The 25,190-nt window shown below is 38.7% G+C and overlaps 1 protein-coding gene across 2 annotated transcripts in view; it reads left to right on the forward strand.

Moving 5' to 3' along the window:
* The window catches only part of scaper (S-phase cyclin A-associated protein in the ER), a 68,648-nt gene that overhangs the window by 3,571 nt on the left and 39,887 nt on the right, over positions 1-25,190 (forward strand). For both annotated transcript variants that reach the window (XM_085412203.1, XM_085412204.1), the window contains exons 2-16: positions 13,267-13,384; positions 14,172-14,248; positions 15,536-15,733; positions 18,214-18,314; positions 19,416-19,529; positions 20,039-20,154; positions 20,253-20,539; positions 21,039-21,383; positions 22,599-22,766; positions 22,915-22,981; positions 23,067-23,184; positions 23,525-23,636; positions 24,060-24,200; positions 24,284-24,439; positions 24,530-24,672. In XM_085412203.1, coding sequence (XP_085268329.1) covers positions 13,267-13,384; positions 14,172-14,248; positions 15,536-15,733; positions 18,214-18,314; positions 19,416-19,529; positions 20,039-20,154; positions 20,253-20,539; positions 21,039-21,383; positions 22,599-22,766; positions 22,915-22,981; positions 23,067-23,184; positions 23,525-23,636; positions 24,060-24,200; positions 24,284-24,439; positions 24,530-24,672 — 2,261 coding nt within the window. The remainder of the gene's footprint in view (positions 1-13,266; positions 13,385-14,171; positions 14,249-15,535; positions 15,734-18,213; positions 18,315-19,415; positions 19,530-20,038; positions 20,155-20,252; positions 20,540-21,038; positions 21,384-22,598; positions 22,767-22,914; positions 22,982-23,066; positions 23,185-23,524; positions 23,637-24,059; positions 24,201-24,283; positions 24,440-24,529; positions 24,673-25,190) is intronic.

Consider the following 25,190-nt stretch of genomic DNA (forward strand, 5'->3'; position numbering starts at 1 on the left):
TAAAATATTCTGCTATTTCTGCTAATTCCTGCTATGTCTTTTGGTATTTTTCACTATTATACTTTTTAAAATATTAAGCTTAATTTGTCCCATTGAAATGAATGGGAAACTTCTGCAATTCTGCTAAAATTTGCTTGTTTCTGAAACTTAACTACTTCCTCATATTTTCACGTAGAACAACCACTCAAACTTTAAAATGTTCTCAAATTATTGGGCTATTCAGGTATGATTCAGCTTTTTCAAATCTTTTACCGTTTTACCTTTATGCCTCTTAAAGTTTTCAGTTGCAAAATTGTGATTTTTCACAAAATACATGCGTTGTTATGGTTGCTATGCACTTGGCTTCCAGTGTGCCACTGAAGGTTTTGCAGTCTTCTCTTCATGTCCGAACAACTTCTTGCTACTTGCTCAATCTTCACTCAACTTCCACAAATTATACATCAAAACATAGGTATTTTTGCTGGGTTTCTGAAAATGTCACTATCATTGTTGTGGTATTCATAGAACTTTCGCAAATCTCCTCAGACCAACACAATGTCGGAAAACTCTCCATATAAAGTCAATGGAGAGTTTGTTCAAAATCACCGCTGCATTTCTGTAATGAGAGGCATATTCGAATCGTCATATCTCCTTAACGAAGCAAAGTTAAGACATGAGGCTTGTCCCGGTATATCTTCAGACACTCGTGACGCTCACAATTCAAGAATTTCTTTCTCATGTATTACCGTTCTGAAATGAGTTGGACTTGTTTGAGGGTAGGAAATTCGTCCGTCGCTCAGATTTCTTCAAATTTCAAACCCTGGAAATGAACCACTTTTTTCTCTCGTCATAACTTTTTGTTGGATTTCCACAGAGACCTGAAAATTTCCATGACTGTTCACCAAAGCCTGCTGTCTCTTACGGTGAAAGAATGATATCGATACTCCAAATAGATTTCGAGTTACAAAGCGTTGTTTGAGGGCAAGTCAAGCCAGTTTTTGCTTCGCTCTACTCAGTTATGGTGCATTAGAAGTCAAATATCTTTAATAATTCACATTTTAATGATAAATTGTCAACACTGGAAGATTCCCCCATCTCTTCTGAACAAAACGGTGTAAGAATGACCGCTCTAGCCCCTACGGTTAGGAAATTATGGTCATTTGTTTGAGGGGAGTCGTCATTATGAGAAATAGGCTGCAATAATCCTGTGCCTCTCTGTGCTGCGTGTGTAAATAGATGCACCTGTTTTGGCGGGAAAAAGTACACAGGCTCTCTGATTGGTGGATTCAAATTCAGCAGCTCCCAGGCTGACCTAGAAACTTACTTCTCTCTCCCTGTGCATTTTTTTGCTGATTTTTTCATTTAACAAGTATATTTGAGGGACCCTCAGCATGTTCAGCATTTCTTCAGCTGTCCATTTTGCTTTTCCAATTTTTCTGTTTAACTTATTACTATTGTGCTAAATCATACTATTTCTGCTATTTTATAAGATTTGTGCAAAATATAGTATTTCTGCCAAATATAGTATTTCTGATTATTTATAGTTTTTCTACTAAATCATAGTACAGTATTTCTGCTTTTTATAGGATTTGTGCTAAAACATAGTATTTCTACTAAATGTAGTATTTATGCTTAATCATACTATTTCTGCTTTTTATAGGATTTGTGCCTAATATAGTATTTCTGCTAAATTACAGTATTTATGCTTTTTATACTATTTGTGCTAAAACATAGTATTTCTACTAAATGTAGTATTTATGCTTAATCATACTATTTCTGCTTTTTATAGGATTTGTGCCTAATATAGTATTTCTGCTTTTTATAGGATTTTTGCTCAAACATAGTATTTCTACTAAATGTAGTGTTTATGCTTAATCATACTATTTCTGCTTTTTATAGGATTTGTGCTTAATATAGTATTTCTGCTAAATTATAGTATTTCTGCTTTTTATAGTATTTGTGCTAAAACATAGTATTTCTACTAAATGTAGTGTTTATGCTTAATCATACTATTTCTGCTTTTTATAGGATTTGTGCTTAATATAGTATTTCTGCTAAATTATAGTATTTCTGCTTTTTATAGTATTTGTGCTAAAACATAGTATTTCTATTAAATGTAGTATTTATGCTTAATCATAGTATTTCTATATATTTCTGCCAGGTCCCCAGGCAGCCAATCCTCTGTGAGGACTGAGACATTCAAATTTTCAAATCAGGGCCTGCACGGCTTCCCAGCCAATCATATATGTGTCCTGAGGCATTCAAATTTGCATATTGGGGAATTCGTGGCTTCTAAGTCAACAAGTCATCCATGTCATATATCTCTAAAAATTCATATTTTAATGATAAATTGTCAACACTTGAAGATTCCCCCATCTCTTCTGAACAAAACGGTGTAAGAATGACCGCTCTAGCCCCTACGGTTAGGAAATTATGGTCATTTGTTTGAGGGGAGTCGTCATTATGAGAAATACACTGCAATCCGGTTGTTCAGTGATGACGCGACGAATCCTACTTCCGGGTCTAAAGTAGTCTGCGTTTAATTGTGTGGATGCCTTAATAGGCATCCACACTATTGAGTTCCTGTTTCTCTTTATTCTTTATTATTCCGGGTGTTTCCGTACACTTTTCGCCGTGGATCTACTTCCACAATTTTTGTGCTATTTTCACCGTTCAAACTCTAAACTGTTCTGCTCTTTCTGCTTATGCTGGCTATGACTTTTGGTGTTAATTACTATTATACTTTTTAAAATATTACACTTTTTTCCTTTAATTTGTCCCATTGAAATGAATGGGAAACTTCCACAATTCTGCTAAAACTTTCTTGTCTTTGAAACTTAACTACTGCCTCATACTTTCACCTAGAAACTCCATTCAAACTTTAAAACGTTCTCAAATGATTGGGCTATTCCTGTGTGATTCAGCTTTTTCAGATCTTCTACCGTTTTCATCTTATCTCTCTTTAAGTCTTCAGTTGCAAAATTGTGATTTTTCAGAAAATACATGCGTTGCTATGGTTGCTATGCAATTAACTCAGAGGGGACAGTGAAACTGTTTGAATTTTCTCTTCATGTCCAAACAACTTCTTGCTACTCGCTCAATTTCCACTCAAGCCGCACAAATTATACATCAAAACATAGGTATTTTTGCTGGCTTTCAGAAAATGTCCCTATCATTGTTGTGGGACTCATAGATATTTTGCAAATCTCCTCAGAGTAACACAAAGTGTGAAAACTCTCCATATAAACTCAATGGAGAGTTTGTTCAAAATCACCGCTGGATTTCTGTAATGAGAGGCATTTTCAAATTGTCATATCTCCTTAATAAAGCGAAGTTAAGACATAAGGCTTGTCCCGATATATCTTCAGACACTCCTGATGCTCACAATTCAAGAATTATTTTCTCACCTATTACCGTTCTGAGATGAGTTAGACTTGTTTGAGGGTAGGGAATTTGTCCCTCGCTCAGATTTCATCAGATTTCAAATTCTGGAAATGAGGCACTTTTTTCTCTCATCATATCTTTTTGATGGATTTCCACAGAGCCCTGAAAATTTCCATGACTGTTCACCAAAGCCTGCTGTTTCTTACGGTGAAAGAATGATTTTGATGCTCCATATAGATTTAGAGTTACCAAAGGTTGTTTGAGAGCAAGTCAAGGCAGTTTTTGCTTCGCCTCTACTCAGTTACAGTGTATTACAAGTCATATATCTTTAATAATTTATATTTTATCTCTGAATTATGAAGACCTGAAGATTCCCCCATCTCTTCTGAATAAAACGATGCCTGAATGACCGTTCTAGCCTCTACGGTTAGGAAATTATGGCCATTTGTTCGAGGGGAATCCTGAATGTCAGAAATACACTGAAGAAAACTCACACCTCTCTCTGTGTCTGTGTGTGTAAGGGCTGACTACAGCAGGTGCAGCTAATTTAACTGACCTACATATACCAAGCCCAGACTCTCAACAGCTCCTGTTCCCTTTACTCTCTGTGTATGTGTGTCTGTGTATCAATATTTCTCCTATGTTTAAGTATTACTCCTCAATCATAGTATTTCTGCTAAAGCAAAGTACTTCTGCTACATCTTAGTACTTCTGCTAATTCATAGTATTTCTGCAAAATCATGGTATTTATGCAAAATCATTGTTTTGAGGCCAAATCATAATATTTCTGTTATTTTATAATATATGTGCTGAATATATTATATGTGCCAAATCATAGTATTTATCCCAAATTATAGTATTTATGCCAAATTACAGTATTTCTGCTAAAAAGCAGAAATAGTCCTTTTTAGCAGGAATTTCTGCCAAAGTATTTATGTTAAAACATAGTATTTCTGCTAAATCAGAGTATTCCTGCCAAATCATAGTATTTGTACTGAAACATAGTACTTCTGCCCAATCATAGTATTTGTACTAAATGATAGTACTTGTGCCAAATCATAGTATTTGTGCCAAAGCATCGTATTTGTAAGGAGTCATAGTATTTCTTCTAAATCATAGTATTTCAATCAAATCTCAGTAGTTGTTGTTAAAACGCAGTATTATTGCCAAATCATAGTATTTGTACCCAATCATAGTATTTCTGCTAAATCATAGCATTTGTGCCAAATCATGGTATTTGTGCAAAAACATAGTATGTCTGCAAAACCATAGTATATCTCTTATGTTATAGTATTACTACTAAGGCATAGTATTTCTGCCAAATCATAGTATTTGTACTAAATCATAGTACTTGTGCCAAATCATAGTATTTGTTGCACATCATAGTATTGGAACCAAAACATAGTATTTGTCCCAAAGCATCGTATTTGTATCGAGTAATAGTATTTCTTCTAAATCATAGTATTTCAATCAAATCTCAGTAGTTGTGTTAAAATGCAGTATTATTGCCAAATCATAGTATTTGTACCCAATCATAGTATTTTTGCCAAATCGTGGTATTTGTGCCCAATTAATAATTCTGTTATGTTATAGTATTACTACTAAGTCATAGAATATCTGTTATGTTATAGTGTATCTGCGGAATATAGTATGTGTGCCAAATCTTAGTATTTATACCAAATCACAGTATTTGTGCTAAAACATAGTATTTCTGCCATATTGTGGTATTTGTGCAAGAACATTGAACTGTTATGTTATAGTATTACTACTAAGTCATAGTATTTCTGCGTTGTTATAGTATTTGTGCTAAAACGTAGTATCTCTGCCAAGTCATAGAATTACTGCAATTTCATAGTTTTTTTAGGAAATCTGTTATGTTATAGTATTACTACTAAGTCATAGTATTTCTGCCAAATCATAGTATTTGTGTGAATTTGTATATTGTAATATCACTGTATTATGTAGTGGCTAAGTAGGGGCTGTTTACAGTGTAAATAGGTCATCTCTTACTTTGGAGTGCCCTCTTGTGGCACCTTTTGGGTAGTGCCTTAGTAAACGTGAACCCTGTAAGAAGTGGTATCAGACTGATTTGTAGTGGAGGAATTTGTTGCCAGTTTTCTTAAACTTTAATCTGTATGCATGTTGTAATGCATACCCTGTTCTTAATCATAGAAACCACACCATATCACCTCTCCACATCCTCCTACTGTATGCCATACCTCCCTGTACCATCCATCTGACCGCCAATAAACTCCACCTGTGGTAATCTAATCCCTGGATGTCAGCCTCTCCTTCTGACCGAGGATAGTTACTATTGCAGCACCACCCAGCATTAAACTGACGTACACCATTCTGTACAATAGTATTTGTGCTAAAAAGTAGTATTTCTGCCAAATCATAGTATTACTGCTATTTCATACTATTTAAGCGAAATTACAGTGTTTCTGCAAAAACATGTTTGAGGGGTGGAAATCTGTCCTCCTCTCATTTTTCAAACTCCGAAAATTAAGCCATTTCTTCTCTCGTCATATCTCCGCGACGGAGATACGAAGAGCTATGGAAATCACAGTCAAAGTACACCAAAGTCCGCTGATTCACCCAGTGCAAGAATTATGCTTCTATCCCACCTAGTTTTTGAGTTACACGACGTTTTGTAACTCCAAAAAATGACGTTTTTCACCTCTCTCCGCGATCAAATTCTGACTGCTGATCACCCTGCTTTTTAAGGCGCCCCGCCCCCTTTCCAGGTGGCGCGATTGGTAATGACACGGCTCTTCAGACCAAAGGTCGTGGGTTCGATTCCACCTTGGCCCACATGTTTTTTTTAACTACAAATTTATATACTATCACAGACCGGTAATTCATATTGATAATTTATTACAATTCTACAAAGTTTTATGATTTTAGCAGCTTTTCTAATATGGACCTCAGATTCTTGTTAACAGTCTATGGCAGAAATACATACAAGTACACAGCCTGATGAAGCAGACAGAAGCAGTACCTCTGATTGGTTCAGCATTTTCACCTCTTATCAGCACAAATCTCAGCCTCTTCTGCTGTTTTCATTAGAATTTTAAGCTTTTCCACCTTTTTTCAGTTACGTGAGAACCAGTTTGGCTCAATGAGTAGCTGAAAAATATCAGCCTCTTCTGCTGTTTTAGCAGGATTTCAGAGTTCAGCTTTTTCACTTGTTTTAAGCACAAATTTCAGTTTCTTTACCTCATTTCACAACAAAGTTCTTCCTCTTCACCTCTTTTCTGCTAATTTGAGCTTCTGCTCCACAGTGCACATTTTCCCTCTCATCATATGTGACCAGAACTCATTTGGCTCAGCGCGTAGGGCAGCTGCCGTGAGACCCGGTGGCAGAGGTTTGAATCCTACCTGTGACAGTTGCTACACATGTTCCCTGCTTGCATGCGCTCTGCTTTCTTGACACTCTCCAGTGTGTCATTACACATACAGCCATCTTCAGCAAGCACTTCTGCTTCTACACCTCTTTTCAGCTCATCTTTTTGCTTCTTTACCTCTTTTCAGCAGAAATTCTTCTGATTCACCTCTTTTCTGCCAAATGTTTAGCCTTTTCACCTCTTATCAGCACAATTCTAAGCAGCTTCTGCTAATTTCACCAGAATTGTCAGTCTCTCCACCTCTTCTTTGTGCGAATGAGTTTGGTACAGTGAGGTGAGTCGCCGCCTTTAGACCATAAGGGCCAGGTTCGAATCCTGCTCAGGGCAATGTTTTTTCAGCTTTTTTCAGCCGACATCTTCAACGTTAAGGCATCCACACAGCATTTTCGCAGGAAATGCAAATTTTTCTAGTATGGCATTTGTGTTGTTAACATGTTTAATGTTATGTATTTTCTTCTATTTGATCTCAAAAAGCTCCTAAAACAGTCAGCGATCACTGTTGACCTCCCTCGGCTTTTATTACCGCTAATCATTTATTTAAGCTCAGTTTTTAAAACCTTAGGATGTAACTACAGCCCAGCCCATGCAGCAGTATATGAATGACTAACCTCGTATTGTGGATGGATTATCTCAGTTGTTCTCCTGGCTGAAGTTTGGTCCGTTTACAGCATCCTGCCATGCAATTACATTTGTTCCTGACCACCGAGAACACTCACGGTAACTTTTATCAAGTGGAAAAAAAGTTAGCTTGTTTATATTATGCTAACATAGCTGTGTCGCTAGCGGTCACGTAGCACATCATTATATACCAGCTAGCCAAACTTCAGTAACCCTACAAACGTCACTGCTGTTTAGCTTTCTGTCTTCATTTATGTTGGAAGTGATAACAGAGCTGTACGTTTTAATTTGTTTCCAAAACCCCACAGTCAGGACATGCTATATTGTATTTAGATAGAAGCTAGCGAGCTAACTCCCTGCTAACTTCTAACTCCGTTAAATGTCATAAATTCTGTTTTCATGGATGCCTGGATGTTAAACTCAATTGTTACACCTGGTAGAGCAGAACGCTGATCATTTTATTAAAGATGAAAGACTTTAGACAGTTTTTCAGAGAGAGAGAGAGAGAGAGAGAGAGAGAGAGAGAGAGAAGGCCTTTTAATGGGATGATCTCATTCTAAGATTCAAATTCAATATATTTAGACTGGTTGACTGAATTGGATCTTGTGTGTGTGTCTCTCTGTGCATGTGTGTTTCCTTATGTGTACATATTTCTGATTGTTATATATTTTTTTGCTGATTTTTTTTCATTTAACAAGTATATTTGAGGGACCCTCAGCATGTTCAGCATTTCTTCAGCTGTCCATTTTGCTTTTCCAATTTTTCTGTTTAACTTATTACTATTGTGCTAAATCATACTATTTCTGCTATTTTATAAGATTTGTGCTTAATATACTATTTCTGCTTTTAATAGGATTTGTGCTTAATATAGTATTTCTGCTTTTTATAGGATTTGTGCTTAATATAGTATTTCTGCTAAATGTAGTATTTATGCTTAATCATACTATTTCTGTATATTTCTGCCAGGCAGCCAATCCTCTGTGCGGACTCAGACACATATCACATATCAGGGCCTGCACGGCTTCCCAGCCAGCCAATCATGTCTGAGGTCTTCCGTTTCCTCTCTCGTCATATCTCAGCGACGGTTGTACAAAGAGCAATGAAAATCGCAGTCAAAGTACACCAAAGTCCGCTGATTCACCCAGTACAAGAATTATGCCTCTAGTCCACCTAGTTTTTGAGTTACACAACGTTTTGTAACTCCAAAAAACGGCGTTTTTCGCCTCTCACCGGGATCTAATTCTGACTGCTCATCACCCTGTTTTTCAAAATGGCTCCTCTCTTTCCCAGTGGCGCAGTTGGTAATGACACGGGTCTGCAAGCCAAAGATCGTGGGTTCGATTCCACCTTGGTCAACATGTTTTTTTTCCCTACAAATTAATACACTGTCACAGACCAGTAATTCATATTCATCATTTATTACAATTCTGCAAACTTTTATGATTTTACCAGCTTTTCTAATATGGACCTCACATTCTTAACACTCCATGGCACAAATACTCTTCCCTTTAGGCTCTGTGTATGTGTGTGTGTGTATCAATATTTCTCCCATTTTAAAGTATTACTCCTCCATAATTGTATTTCTGTTAAATCAAAGTACTTTTACTACATCTTAGTACTTCTGCTCAATCATAGTATTTCTGCTAAATCATTGTTATTATGCTATATTGTAGTATTTCTGCTCAATCATACTATTTCTACTATATTATATTTTTCTTTCTAAATATAACATTTCTGCTATATAATTGTATTTCTGCTATGTTATAATATTTGTGCTAAACCAGAGTATTTGTGCTGTATCATAGTATTTCTGCCAAATTATAATATTTGTGCTAAAACATAGTCTTAATTTAAAATTACAATATTCATAGTTCATCACAGTGTCTCTGGTAAATCACAGTATTTCTGCTATGTTGTACTATTTTTCTAAATCATAGTGTTTCTGTAATGCTTAAGTATTTTTGTCTAAATATATTCTTTCTGTTATCTTATACTATTTCTCCTAAATTCTTGTATTTTTGAGAAGTTATGTTTCTGGTAAGTTACAATATTTCTGCTAAGTTCTGCTATGCTATTGTATTTCTGCCAAGTATTATGTTTCCTCTAAGATATTGCAGTTCTGCTAAGTTATTCCATTTTAGCAAAGTTCCTTTGCTTCTGCAAAGTTTTTACAATTTCTGCAACTTTTCAGCTTTTTCAGCTACTTTTTGCATACAGCTTCAGCTTTAAAGCATCCACACTGCATTTTCGCAGGAAATGCAAATTTTTCTAGTCTACAATTCTATTTATGCTGAACATAAAAAGTGGGTCACAAACATATTTTATTTATTTACTTTAAGCTGTGAATGTTTACTTAATTTATTGTATAAGTGAGCGTGGCTCAAGAGTTGGGAGTTCGCCTTGTAATTGGAAGGTTGCCGGTTCGAGCCCCGGCTCAGACAGTCTTGGTCGTTGTGTCCTTGGGCACGACACTTCACCCGTTGCCTACTGGTGGTGGTCAGAGGGCCCGGTGGCGCCAGTGTCCGGCAGCCTCGCCTCTGTCAGTGCGCCCCAGGGTGGCTGTGGCTACAATGTAGCTTGCCATCACCAGTGTGTGAATGTGTGTGTGAATGGGTGGATGACTGGATATGTAAAGCGCTTTGGGGTCCTTAGGGACTAGTAAAGCGCTATATAAATACAGGCCATTTACCATTTATAATAAAATAAGACAGTGCAGGCTCCAATTTGAACTGGGTCTGTAAAATGTACATTAAAAGAGAGTGCATGGATTTGCAAATGTCATAAACCCATGCTTTATTCACACTAGAAGATAGAAAACATAGCAAATGTTTGAACTAAGAAAATTTGCCATTTTAAAGGAACAGTGTGTAAAATCTCACCACTAGATGTCAGTAGATTGCAATAGCAATTCTGTGTTCTTACTGCCCCAATTTTTTTTTTTTTTTTTGCTTTAAATGTCACTCAAGCCTAATATTAGCTGGCACAATGTTAGCTTACAACCAGCTGTTTGTTGTTTTATGTGGCTCGTTGCCTGTCTAATGTGCTGGCAATAAGTAATTGCAATAATATCAGGAATAAACGACCACGTTAATGTCCATTTTCCTGTGTTAGAGCCCTGACTTTAATTCAGGAGATTAGGTTTTAGGTGAGGAGAAAGACGCTGAGGTGGAATCAGGGACGGAGCAGTGGTCGAGGAGGATAAAAGCATACTGAGAAAGAGTTGATAAAAAATGTACATGTACAAATGTTAAATGGTTATGTATAGTTTAAAAGTGCTATTTGTGGTTTTTAAATTAAAAGTAACTTATGAGGCGAACTACATATGTGGTCGATCTCAGGCCACATACATAAAATGTGATTAGCCAGAATGCCGACACTCATCTCAGCTATAGTATTCAAGATGGCGAGACAACATGGTGACTTACACTAACCAGTCACATGTCTGAAGTATTACTAGATTACTTCTAAGTTTATGAGAACATGTTAATTTGTTAGAAGATGTCATTGCACAGTTATCAGTGTATATTTATGAGTACAACATGTTTTGTTTTAGGTTTTATTCGTTTAAATAACATAAAAAAATTACTTAGTGTACTTTATAAAGAAAAAAAATCAGGTAGTTTTGTGATGGCAACAAAAAAAGTGTGAGAAGAACATGTTTGAGCATCTGTGTAGCATCTTTTCTTCTTTAAACAAGAGTCCATAAACTTCTGGGAACTGAGAAGATCAGCTATTGTCTTTTATGAGATGAGTGTCGTCCCATTCTTCTTGATACGGGATTCTAGCTCTTCAGCTATGAAGCCATGGTGTTTTAATGGCTACTGTGTGTGGTTTATCATCATCTTTCTAGCTTTGGCCCATGGACTGTGGTGGAAGAGGTTTAACCTGCTTTTGTGGATGGTATGGTGAGCTGTGTTTAGACAGTGATTTCTAGAAGTGTTCATGAATGCATCCAGTTATCATTATAAAAGAATAAAACATTTTTAATGCAGTGCCAACTGACGGTCCAAAGGTCATGGCGGCCAGTGCTGATTTTCCAGCCTTGTCACACACATGCACTTCTCCAGATTGAACCTTTGCCCATCTTTACTTCTGAAAAACTCCCACAACCCTTTTGTTGCCTCCTTTCCAAGTTTTTTGAGACATGTTCAGGGCTCGCAAAATCACTAGCCCGACGTCTCGAGGCTAGCGATTTTTCCAGTCGGGCTACCAAAATCTATCTTAGCCCTGCCCGTCGGGCTATCATAGGAAAACTATATGTCAATGCTTTTGCATTCTTTCAAAAATGTAGCTGAGTAATTATGTCATTGGCATCGATGAGCCACTGTCAATGTGTGACATATTGAAATCGCGTTTGAATTTGCGCTTGTTTTTTTGCTTTCACTGTCACTTTGCGATCGCGCGAACGGTGTGTAGAGTGCGGCAGCACTGATTGGTGAGTGACGATTAATTGCGCACCAATTCCTCTGACATCGTCTTATGTGGCTCAAGAGTTGGGAGTTCGCCTTGTAATCGGAAGGTTGCTGGTTCGAGCCCCGGCTTGGACAGTCTCGGTCGTTGTGTCCTTGGGCAAGACACTTCACCCGTTGCCTACTGGTGGTGGTCAGAGGGCCCGGTGGCGCCAGTGTCCGGCAGCCTCGCCTCTGTCAGTGCGCCCCAGGGTGGCTGTGGTTACAATGTAGCTTGCCATCACCAGTTTGTGAATGTGTGTGTGAATGGGTGGATGACTGGATATGTAAAGCGCTTTGGGGTCCTTAGGGACTAGTAAAGCGCTATATAAATACAGGCCATTTACCATTTATCACTCATTAGCTTACTATTCAAACGTGACAAGTGAAATCTCCCGCAGCAAGCTTAAACATGTCATAGAGGTTGATTGCGCAGTGAATCGCTGACCGTTATGTAAGTACATGTGTAAAAGCAGCAGGATTTACACCGGTATTTTAGTTCTGCTCAGCCAAATAAGACAGGTCAGGGTGAAGAAGGTGCAGCCAAAGAAAAGCCTACCACAAAACGGAAAAGTTATGACAAATCAGACTATGAGGCAAAAAGAAAGCGCAGCTTTTTTTGGTTTTCATGGACAAAAGCTAAATAACATAATGTTCTGCCAGGTGTGTTGTGAGTTTAATTCGATTTCTGAGTCGACAAGCGCCTTTGTTACTGGGACCAGTAATTTTAAGAAAGACCCCATCAGAACCCATGAGAAATGCAAAAAATGCATTATTGACCAGTCTGCAATGTCTTTCCCAGAACAAACAGCAATTGCAAAAAACATACTAAAAATAAACCAAGCACAAGAAGAAGTCCTGAAAAATCTGTTTACAACAGCGTACTATGTTGCAAAGAGTGAACTACCATTGGCAAAATTTAGCAGTCTTTGCAAACTTCAAAAAGCAAATGGCCTAGATCTTGGTTCCACTTACGTCTTACCCGTGACTTCAGTGGAAATTTCTGATTCAGGATCTGACACAGACTGATTCATGTTCTACACAGTTCTTGCAAGTTCATAGAAATTTCTGTTCAATTAGAACCAAGTATTTGAGTTGATGATTGTAATTTTTATACAGTTGTTGTGATTTGTATTTTAACAATTTTTGATTAATTTTTTTTTTTCCGTTACAATATTATACTTTAATGTATAATATTGTAAAGGAAACAAAACATAAAAAAATTGCTCTCTTTTTTTATTCGGGCTACTTAAATTTATTTTGGGCTACCAAAAACTGAAGAGTGCTGGCCCAAAGTTTTGTGAGCCTTGATGTTGCTGGCACAAATAATGTGACTAACACTCTGATTCATCCTTTGTTAGGTCGAGAATAAAATGAAGGGGGAAAATCCAGTCAGATTTAATGTGTTGAGTCTTATGTCTGTCCCGCAGGCTTCATTTCAGCGCTCCAACAGCCATGACAAAGTGCGAAAGATAGTTGCTGAAGAGGGCCGTGCTGCTCGAAACCTCATTGCCTGGAGCGTCCCTCTAGAGAGCAAAGAGGAGGAAGGTTGGTAGCTTAATGCAAAGTAAAAAAAAATTTTATGCCGTTAATTTATGATGCTGCAGATGTTGTCGTGGATAATTTATTAAAGGTGATAGCCCGTGACCCCAGGATATGGTTATCTGTCTTTGCCAATATTGTTCAGCATTTTATATGTTATTCATTAAAAATGTTGTTGTACACTGTCAACTGGAACCAGATGGTTATTTTTCTTCTCATGGCTCAACTGATAAAATGAGTACTTCAGATTTCTTAAGCAGACTGTTTAAACTTGATGCATGCTCTTGTGTTTTAGAATAAATAAAATATATTTGTGTTTTTAAATGGTGACAATGGGGGGGTTGTCTTTGAAATAGTCTAATCCTAACACTTCTGAGAAACCCACTCAACATGCTCACCCATTTTTCTCATTTTCACTCTGCTTCTCTTTTATTTGTGGGTCAGTTCAGTTTTATTTATTTAAGGCCTTGTTTTTGCTCCAAAGTTTGAGGATGAATTAAGGTCCAGCTTTTGAAATTGTAGTTTAATCTTGTGTTTGTATGTTTGTTTGTTTTTTTACATAAGGCTTACCTAATCCTCTGCAACTCTATAATTAATCATTTACAATCAAGTGTTTATTTTGTATTTCACTTCTCAATGATTCTCTTTTTTTTTTTTTTTTTTTTTTACATATGTGACGTATTTATTTGTCACAACAATTATATATTCATTGTTGGCCAGATTTAAGCTCTGATTATTTATCCACTATCTAAATGCAAGCCTCATATTTTTTTCCTCTCTCCTCTTTACTTAGCAAAGTCCAAAGGCAACTCCAGTGGCAGTTCCAGGTCTCAGAGAATCAATTCGGGACAACAAAGGAATAAAAAGCAGGTTGGAATACCGTCCTCCAACACTAGAGGGCACTTTTTACTAACTTATTTCATCTTTGACTTCTGCCTCATGCCCCTGAAACCCTAAAAAATGAACTTGATGCAAGCCTGTCTGTGGTGGTTGCGAAACTTTGTATGAAGTCCTTTAATATTTTTCTCCTGGATGCAACCAAAATCTGCCTCAAGTTAGCGCTCTGATGGGCCTTCACAGTGTGTACTTCTCTCTCATATGCACCTGAAATTTGGCAAACTATTTGTGCCTACCAATACAAGAGATTATTGCATCAACTGGACTGTTAAATGTTTAATAATGTTAGTTTCTTTGTGAGTGGGCTTCCATATAAAAATAATGAGGTAAAGGTAGCATGACTCTGTAACACTGCTGTGCAGTCAGTGTTTGTGCTTTCCCTACAAATCCAGCCACATGATGTTAAAAATTCAGCTCACTGTGATGTCAGTGCTTCAGCAGTCAAAGTTTCTCATTTAACACTTAGTTTTTATCATTATTTTAAACTGATCAGGGTTTAGTTGGAAATCTTCATTATTTAGTGCAAGTAGCTGTTTGAAAAACATTTCAAAACCAAAAATATGCAGTGAGGTAAAATTTATAATATATCTTATTCTTTATTTATTGGACACCGGAGATTTTCAGAATAAAAGATTAATTGAGCTCAGTCAGAAGTCATTTCCTTATCAGATTCCCAGTTATGAGAAGCTATTGGGCTACTGTCCAAACTTCTTTACCTGCAGATCTCAAATTTGATTTTTTTTTTTTAACCATTTGTCAAATTTTAGTTTAATGTTGTTGTTATTTTGTTTTGTTTTTTTAATCACTAAACAGTAAGTGTTTATTAAAGGCTTTGAAGTGATATTTGTTTTAAATTTGTGAGTTAGATATTGAAATAAAACAAATGAATAAACTAAAGCCTAAAAGTAAAGCACACCATACTGTTATAAAGGGACTCATTAATAAACTGGAGTGCTTTGTGTTTTACTTTTGGCCTTAAGTACAGATAATTTGTCAAGAGATTGCGATAATGTGTATGTTTACGTTTTTAAAAAATATTCTTGCCATTTTCCTAAATGTTCTCTCTTATTGTTCGTGGGGCTCTGCTTGTGGTGTTTTCTGTGGTGTTTGCATTCAAAGTGGTAGTTCAACGTAATGTTTCCAGCATATTTGCTATTATCTTGGCTCTATGTTCGGTGCCTTAGTCAGCAGAAATCCTTACAGAGCACCTGTAAATGGTAGGGGGAAGACGGAGCTTTTCAGTTTGCTCTTTCTCCACAGAATGCTGCCGTGGAAAATAAAGGCACAGCTGGAGCTTTGCTGGAAAAGGGGCCAGAGAAGAGCCCCACAAAAGTCAGACAGCCCCGAAAGGTGGACCTGCGAGCGCGCTACTGGGCATTCCTCTTTGATAATCTGCGTCGGGCTGTGGATGAGATTTACGTCACTTGTGAATCTGATCAGAGCGTCTTAGAATGCAAGGTTAGTCTGCATCGAGGAGCGAAAAAAAGGGGGGGGGGGGGAAGAGTTCTGCATAGGAATGCTGATCCTAGTTTTGGGATCACTGGGTTTATGTCCTGCCCAGTACAAATGTCTTTAGCAAGTTTGAAATGTCGTATGATTTGTGAACACTAGAGGGGGACATTGAAAGCATGACAAACATCTCACATTCATCTCGAGTCTGCTTAATGTCAGAGGGGCTCTCTAAAGGCTTGCTGGTGAGACAATTATCACAGGGCTCTCTCTTCACATTGGCATGAATAATATTGATGACTGACTGTAAACAATACGTATGCATGTTAATAACAGGGTTTGGCGGTTTTCGCTCTTTGACATAAACCACCAACATTTCTGATTCTCTGCTTTGCGGAAGTGTATTTTGGTAGCACTGATATGTCGCTCCAGAGCGTATGGGCGTGATAGTACCGGTCATTGATTCTTCTGCCGTGGTGCATTATGCTGATCATTGTCCTGGTAACGGTCTGCGGTCAGTACCACAGCCCTCTGGTGTGGTCGGCTCGCTGTCATTGCCACAGCGCAGCTCCCTGTGGCGTGATCAGCACGCTGTCATGTGTCCTGTGTCAGACAACAAGCTGCTAGTTGTGTTTTTTCCTTTCTCATACCACTATATCTCTCGACACGCTAATGCTGTCTAATGGCCATGAAGCTGGGCGCTGTTCATAATCCCCCATCCCACCCAGCTTGGGCTTAATGGACACTGATAAATGATGGAGTCATCTGGAGGGGAAGCAGAGTGCTCTGATAGCCCCCAGCCACAATCCCCTGGTGTAGCTGTGGGCAATCAGCATGTGTACTCTCTCACACAAACGGCTCACCATTTTTTCCACCTAAAAACTTATGAACATCAACACAATCATTATCAGGAAGTAATTCTCTGCCGCAGCTCTGTTACTGTAATACTTTATGCAATTTTGAGGGGAATGTAGCCCTGACCTAATGTTTTTCCATTTACAGGGTAATTGTCCATATAGCAGAATGATTCCTGTATGTTTAAGCATAATCCCCACAACCTCAGTTCTAATTACTTCACACAAACTGCTTATTTTACCCACCTAGTACAGGCAAGAAACATACTCTGTATTCTTCTTGCTTTGAGATCAGTTAAGACTTGTATTTTCTAATTTGTGTACATGGACAGAAACGGGCTATTCTGGACTTCTGGCGTTCAAATAAATTAAAAAAAAAAAAAACACAAGACAATGTGAACTATAAAATATTTCCTTCCCAGAAGTCAATAAGTCTGACCTTGACTGAACATGACATGGCTGATCATTTTTGTTTGGACCACAAGCTTTTACTGGCCCTCTTGCTTTATGACAATGCCTCGTGAAGGTTAAATCCATTTCTCATGAATTATTATTTGGTGGTTATTTTTGGCTAAGCGTGTCTGTTCTCTGTCCTCTGCTTTATGGTGCTTTCACTCAATGTTGGTTTAGCTGTCAAATGCACAGCAAACCTTCATTACCAAATGAAGCGAGCCACAGCAGTAGACACTGGCTGTTAACCAGCCCTAATCAGCAAACCTGCTCAATGCATCTTTCACTGGACTGACTTGTCTATTAACTAAAAGCACTGTGAAGGTTTACTCTCAATTACCACTCCCTTCATGCTCCCCATCAATCAGTTGTGTCTGTTTCATTAGAGCTCTGGGGAGAAAAAAACCCCTCCACAGCCTACCACTTCTGAGTAACCAACACCGGCTGAGTACAAGTGCAGATAATGGGCATTTGTTAAAAGGAATTTGCCTTCATTGTTCTTGAAGCTTTCAGTCAAGTGTTTTTCTTAACATTCATTGAAACTTTGCGGATCAGCTCCTGCTTTCTAGCAAAACTTTGCAAGTTCTCTTTTGTCAGTTTTTAATTCGTTAAGTACAATTTTTTTTATTTATTTATTTTTTTTTTAGGAAAAAAAATCTGTGACGAAGATAATAAAAAGGCTGTTTTTCACTTCTTTTTTTCAGTTTATCCTTTTGATAATAAAGTGTCACAAAAGGGTTAAACATGCCAAACCTTATTTCCCGTGGTCCATGGTACCACACTGAAATATCTTATTTTAGTCAATAATATATGTTCAATATACTCAAATGTACCTAAACGCTGGAACAAGTGAATTAAAAATTTCTGACTACAAACTCAGATCAAAATCAGCTAATGATTATTTTTAAATAACCTTTTGGAAACGTATGACTATGAATTCTGCTTTGTGGTTTGCACAATTTACAGCAGACACTGCAATGGATTTTTCTTGGTGTTTGCAGGGATATGTAAGAATATTTTAAAATGCTTTTAGTGTTGAGCAAATATTGAGTGCACATCCATCAGTTATTTATTTTAAACTTGAGGGGTTTTTGTGTGCTATATTTTTTATTATTTTTTTTATTATTCATATTTTGTGTTTTCTAAATTGTGGTTTCTCTGTACTGTTATACCTGCTGTCTTCAGGAGGTGTTGATGATGCTGGACAACTATGTACGGGACTTCAAAGCTCTCATAGACTGGATCAACCTTCAGGAGAAGTTGGAGAAAACAGATGCTCAGAACAGGTCATTTTAAGATGCTCTTCACTTTTTCAGTGGACCTCATTCACAAGCATTGCTCACGAACAATCTGACTGTAAACTAGGCATACATTTTGTGCACAAATCTGTGTGCAAACACATTTAGTACATTATTTTATGAGGACATTTAGATTTGCCTCAAATCATGCTTACAATTGATGGAAGCCAGACTGTATCAAAAAAAAATGTAAAGACACATATTTGAACTGTGATGTAGTGATGGTGTCTTATTAGTTACTATTTACAGTTTTCTAAAGCAAGCTAAGCCAAAAAATGTTCATAAACAATAATAAGGAATTAAACTGCATGTTTAGAACATAGTATATTAACTGACAATGTGTAAGCTAGCCCCCCCCCCTCCTCCATTAAACATATGCAACCTTTTCAATACTAGTTTTTACCAACACAAAGACCAGACAAAATAAAGGGCACAAAACGTTCCAGATATTTAATGCACAATATGTCACTCCCAAGGAAATCCACTTAGGGAAACTTGTTTTCTTATATAGAGAAACAGACGCATGGTAGCATGCAGATTGAGATGTGAAACCAAATCAGGTCCGATTTTGATTTACTAACATACCCACAGTTTTGTTCTGTCAGAACAAAATTGGTTTGTGTGCTTTTTTTTTTTTTTTTCCCTAAATCCGACAGTACTCTTGAACGGTACTATTTTCTGGTCAGAGTAAGGGGCATTTCCAAACTCGTATGAGGCCCATTGTTTTTGTTTTTCTTTCATTCTCATTCTCTTCCCACTTTGAATTGCTCCCTGAGGTGGAACCAAAAATGCAGGTGTCCGGTCCCTGGCTTTGAGTCACAAACAGAATGAATCAATAGCCTTGGCTTTAATTCAAAGAGATCCAGCAGTTTATTGACTTCTCTTTAACACAGTGACCATTGCAGCTGTAAATTTGAAACGGGCTGTTAATCAATAGAACAACCTGGAACTTTTACATGCTTCATTTATTGCATACATTGCTACAAGTGAATCAACCATCTGACTGATTTCGCAAATGTGTGAGTCAAGTGTTTGTGTTTGGCAACTAGAAAAAGTTTAGTGATGTACGGCACTTTCACTTTTGTTCAGGCCAACTTCTTTAGCCTGGGAGGTGCGTAAGATGTCTCCGGGACGTCATGTGATGCCAAGCCCCACAGACAGAATGGTACCTACGCCAGGTGCACGTCGCGCCCTCAACTTTGGGTAAGCTTTTACCTGTTATTGTTTCCAGTCTAGCATTGTATCATAAGGCATCCTGTGATTCACCAATCAATATTTGTTATGATGCATTATGGTTGTTTTTGTAGAGGTTAGGAAGTGCAGACTATCTAGCAAGACAGCCAATGAAGCATTTGTTTAATGCAATTTGTTGAGTGTCTCACTCTTGGGCAGCAGAATCAGTGGAAGGTGTAGATGAAAGTGTCAGTTAAAGTCTGCTGAAGCATCGGTTCAATATGTGCACCGCTCTGTAATCTGATGCTGCAGGAAATGGATATTGATCATGACGGAGGCCTGTTGTCCAATACGTCCATTGCTATCTCACAGTGGAATGTACTCAGATGCTTTGGCTAGATGCTTTCTTAAGATTGCTGAAGCTTTACAGACAGGCAACACAGTAGGAGCTGCTCAGACATTGAAGGAGGGGATTGTACCTGTTGAGTTTAATGGCCATTTGTTTGTTCTGATGCATGCTCTGTATGTGTCTTCATCAGTGGTCCTCCTGCAACCAGGCACTCTCACACAGGCCCCAGCTGGGCAGACCGAGTAAAGTGCACTCAGTCCGTCCTTGGCTCCTGTCAACCCACAACATCCCAGGCAGAAAAACCTGGTAAGAAACCCCTCATAAAATCGCACTTCACTCTGTACTTAAAAGAGAGTGCAGTTTAATCTTCTCCTTGATTTACGGAGCGCCTTGTGTGTTCACAGGTAAAAAGGACGCAGAAGGCTGGGAAACGGTACAGCGAGGACGCACTGCCAAACCTCGCTCTGCCGCCATGGTTGCCAAGGTCAGTCCTGTCTTGGCTTGCGTCACCCCAAAACAGGACAACAATAAGGGTAACCAGTCGCGTGTGCCACCACAAGCAAATGAGCAACTCCGTCCCGAGTGTCCCCGCCACAAGGACGTGAGTCAGACAGACACCAAGCAGCAAATCCCTTCGGAGCCTGAGCCACAAGAGGAGGTTGAAGGTCCAGAGAATGGACAAATAATGGAGGTACTAATGTTTAGTACCTTGTGACGTCTTTCTGCCCGAACAGTCCCTGGATATCAATTATTCATGATAAGCGTGTATTGTAACACTAGACCATTTTATCAGCCGTATTTGTTTTTGTTTGGGCTTGATGGTATTCATAGACAGACTGTCGAGACGGGGATATCAACTTTGAAACGATTGATTGCGCGCTGACATTTCAGAGGCATAAAGCCCATCTTCACTGTCATGAAATAAATACGCAGACAATGCATCAAGACACACTTGGTAAGGGTGTGTTATAGCTATCTAAATTGTATTTGCATTCTTTGTTTATTTTAATCATAAGTGGATATTTAGGGCATGTCGGTTCCAGCTTCCTTGCATGATTTGTTTTTCAGCTGTGTGTCCAATAGTGACTGTTTTGGTTTTATTTTTGTATTGCTTTCATGAATTGCTTTATATATGCATGTCTTTAATTGAGTTTGCGTGTGTTTGTGTGTGTGTGTGACTGTCGGTGCAGCCCCCAGCAGAGAGTCCACAAGGCTCGGGGCAGTGTGTCGACGCACCCTGTGAAGACGTGCCTCCCACCATAGCAGCCCTTACCCCATTCCAACCCCCAGAGCACACCCCATCCATAACCTCACCCACAGACATTACCTTATCAGTCCCAGTTTCTGTCGTGACCCTCGCCACATCACTAGATCTACCCCAGACGGATGGCCTCAGTACACAGTTGGCCTTTGGGGACAGTGGGGCTGAGGGGGGCACGTCACAGGGCATGGCCACATCTGCTGCAGGACAGGCCGAGACTCCCATGGCAGCGGTGAAACTGGAGAGTGTGCTGGACCCCACAGAGCTTTCTACTGTGAGTGCTGAGAGATGGAGGAGCAGAGGGAGGGGAGGGCTGGGAGGGCAGGGATCCCCAAGGATCTTTCACCGCCTAAACAAAGTCAATCTTAAGAGACCTCCAGACCAAATGTGCAGGCAAGAGTATATAGCTCTGTGTAGTGTTGTTGTAGTACCATTCACTGTTAAGAATAGTTGTGTGTAGATGTAGATTGTATTCAACCTACTCCAACCAAGTTTTACTGAACACAAAATGCTCCACAAACGGAATTATTTATTTATTTATTTCCGTATAAAGTTTTTAATTACTGTTGTCTTCTGCTTCAGGCTTTGTCTTTTCTTTAAGGCCTCATTTGGAGAATGCAAACACACAGTTCCATTTAATTAAAGGATGAATTTGCATTTAAATATGATTTATATTATGTAGAACCTTCCCTTAGTCTGAATATTAACTAGTCTGATCTTTTGCAGAATACTGGTATACCTACACTGAAAACTACTCGTGTATACTGCTGCAAATGCAGATCCTTTTGAGAAGCCTCTTCCTTGTTAGTTTACGCTTGATTTAGAGTAATTCCGGCCCTGAAATAATCCCTTATTTTCACAATAATACCTCAAGTCCTCATACATAAAACCCTTAAATAAATTGCTAGTTTCATAGAGCAAAACCATGCCTCCTTCTACCATCTCTTCATCCTCACTGTTAATGTGCCATGCATGTATTTTGGATGCTTCCTCACTTGTGAGAATTGTGGTGATTGTGTTGTACAAACTGTGATTGGGTTGGTATGTTATCCCCCCTTATATTTGGTTCCAGTGACAAATCAAATCACCTTTACAGAAGCTAAAATATATACAGATGTTCTCATGAACGCTTTTCTTCAATTACAAACAGTGGCCCTGTTTTGTTTAGTATTTAATAGCTCATTGACCAGCAGTTTCTCTCTTGGTTCAGGAATAGTTCAGGAAAGTAGGGTTTCAGTGGTGCTGGAGAGATATTGGATAATATAGCTTTCATCTAATCTAACTACTTACATTTCTTCAGTGCTATTTTTGATTAAAGAGGAATCAATTCTGCAACTTTTATTTTTCAAATCAACACAAAAAATTAGTATTTGAACCAAATGTTCAGTGTAAACCAATATTGAATAGTGTACTTGGTGTACAGTGGGATAGTTTTAACATTTATGGAATGTGAAATATGTGTGAGGTGGAATCTGTGCTCTCTGTTCAGCCCCAGTCTATGGCAGAGGTCCTGGCCAAGAAAGAGGAGCTGGCAGACCGGCTGGAGAAGGCTAACGAAGAGGCAATCGCTAGTGCCATTGCTGAGGAGGAGCAGTTGACGAGAGAGATTCAGGCTGAGAACAATGACCTGGAGACTGACAATGAAAGTGACTTCTCTGTAAGATCCGTCATGTTTTTTTATTATGCTTTTGAATGTTTGGTACTTTTAATTTGACAGTCATTAAAATGGTATTTAAGATGTTTTTTTGTTATTATGAATCTACTATTTAAAAAAACAAAAAACAACCCTCAATTATTTACCACAGGCCAGCATCGGTAATGGAAGCTGTGGAGCTAATATAGATTGGAATGACATGCTGGCGGATTACGATGGTATGAAAGGCAACATCTGAGATTTAAACACTTTTTGTAAAGGTAAACACTGCACTCAAGTCTATTTTTGTTGTCCTTCCTGTAGCTCGGGAACCATGGCGGCAGACTACATCATGGGGCGACATGGTAGAGGAAGAGCCCGCTCGGCCTCCTGGACACGGCATCCACATGCATGAGAAATTGTCCTCACCGTCACGTAAAAGGTACCACATCATATATTGCATTTTCTTTTTTTCCCGGCTAGTTGGCTTATTTCGTAACTCAAACTAACGAGATCAGCACAGTTCTTTTTCTTTTTGCCTTCCTGAACAGCACCAAGGTTTACTCTTTAGCAGCCCTCTCCCCTCCCCTACTTTGACAAAGATTGATCCCTGCATCCGGAAAATCAAAGGCTCACTTACTGTGTCTGACCTCTTTCTTTTTAGCTTACCACCCAGAATGTCTAAACAGGCCCTAGGTGTCTGTTAGGGTCTGCGTCTGCCTTCCACATTGTTGATAAGGAGAGGGAAAGAGATGAATGATGCATTTCCATATTTTTGACAGGACCATTGCAGAGTCAAAGAAGAAACATGAGGAGAAACAGCTGAAGGCGCAGCAGCTGAGGGACAAACTCAGAGAAGAAAAGACGCTCAAGCTGCAGAAGCTGTTGGAGAGGGTGAGTAAGTCTGCATGAACTTGACGGAAAGCACCGCAAAGAAGTTCCATGCAAGCTAAGCTTAGCCTGGCTCGCAGCGAGAGATTCTGTCAGCACACTGCCCGATAGAATCACCAAATATTGTAACCCATTCCAGTCACATCTGGGCCAGCTGGCCACAGGCAGTCGTAATGGAGACTCCCAGCCAAAATCAACAGTCTTTCATAAAGTTTGTTTTTGTACTCTCAGCCATGGCAAGAGGAGTTAGTCCCAGAATAATTCAGGTTAACCACATAAATCCATGAAGTGGTGTTTAGTCTCATTAATCCCCACGTGAACACACTGACAGAGGTTAGAAACCGAGCGGTCAGGAATCTATTGTCTGTTTGGTCTTAAAGAATACACTGTGGATTTTTCTTGCTGCTTGCTTTTCACTTTCTGCAGGAAAAAGATGTGAGGAAATGGAAAGAGGAGTTGTTGGAGCAGCGGCGGAGGATGATGGAGGAAAAACTGTTGCACGCCGAGTTTAAGAGGGAGCTGCAACTGCAGGCTATTGTGAAGAAAGCTCAAGAAGAGGAGGCCAAGGTATTAAGAGCGAATCTCTTGCAGTCATACATTTTATATATATATATATTTTCATATTGTCATTCAAGGATGTGTTTTTGCAGGTGAATGAAATTGCTTTCATCAACACCCTGGAAGCCCAAAATAAAAGGCACGATGCCCTTGCCAAGTTAAGTGAATATGAACAACGACTTAATGAACTGCAAGAAGAGAGACAAAGGAGGCAGGAGGAGAAGCAGGCCAGAGATGAGGCTGTGCAGGTGATTAAGAAAAACCTTTTTTGCCTTCATTTATGTTCTCTAATAGGATTTTTAAATTACTAATCCCCCATCTATTCCGCTCCTGTGTAGGAGCGTAAGCGGGTCCTGGAAGCAGAGCGACAGGCCAGAGTGGAGGAGCTGCTGATGAAGAGGAAGGAGCAGGAGGCTCGTATTGAACAGCAGAGGCAGGAAAAGGAGAAAGCCCGAGAGGATGCAGCACGGGAAAGAGCGAGGTTTGTACTTCCAAATCACTTCAGCATGAGTGGAAAACTTACTTTTTGTCCCCCTTTGAGGGGGCGGTTTAAGATTGAGAGATTAAGATTTAAATGGGAAGATATCTGATTTTTATTCTTTAGTCACCAATCAATAGCCCAGGACAAGACTTTCATACAGTGTCAGTTGTCTGTGACTTTGTAAACTGTCCTGATATAGTTGTGCAGTTTTTCCTGCTCACAATGAAACATTGGAGGAGGTGCTAAATTATTCCAGTAAGCAGAATACAACTTACCACAACTTTAAGTGGCCCAGCAAAGTATCTAGCTATTTTTTTATGAATGATGTAGTTAAGTGTTTTATTGTAGATGTTTTCTCTGTTATTATGGATTACTGAGGGGTGGATTGATGAGCTGAAATAGCCGTTCTATTCAAATGAAATCTACAAGTCGTAGTGTCAAAAAAAGAAACGCACCCTCTGATTAAACAGGCTACATCACTTTGATTCTTGCTGTCTTTTTAAGACTTTTAGATGCAC

The sequence above is a fragment of the Rhamphochromis longiceps genome, linkage group LG7 (genome assembly GCF_057381845.1).
Source record: "Rhamphochromis longiceps isolate RC_006_pf linkage group LG7, R_longiceps_female_GT1.1, whole genome shotgun sequence".
In the NCBI taxonomy this organism is placed as follows: domain Eukaryota; kingdom Metazoa; phylum Chordata; class Actinopteri; order Cichliformes; family Cichlidae; genus Rhamphochromis; species Rhamphochromis longiceps.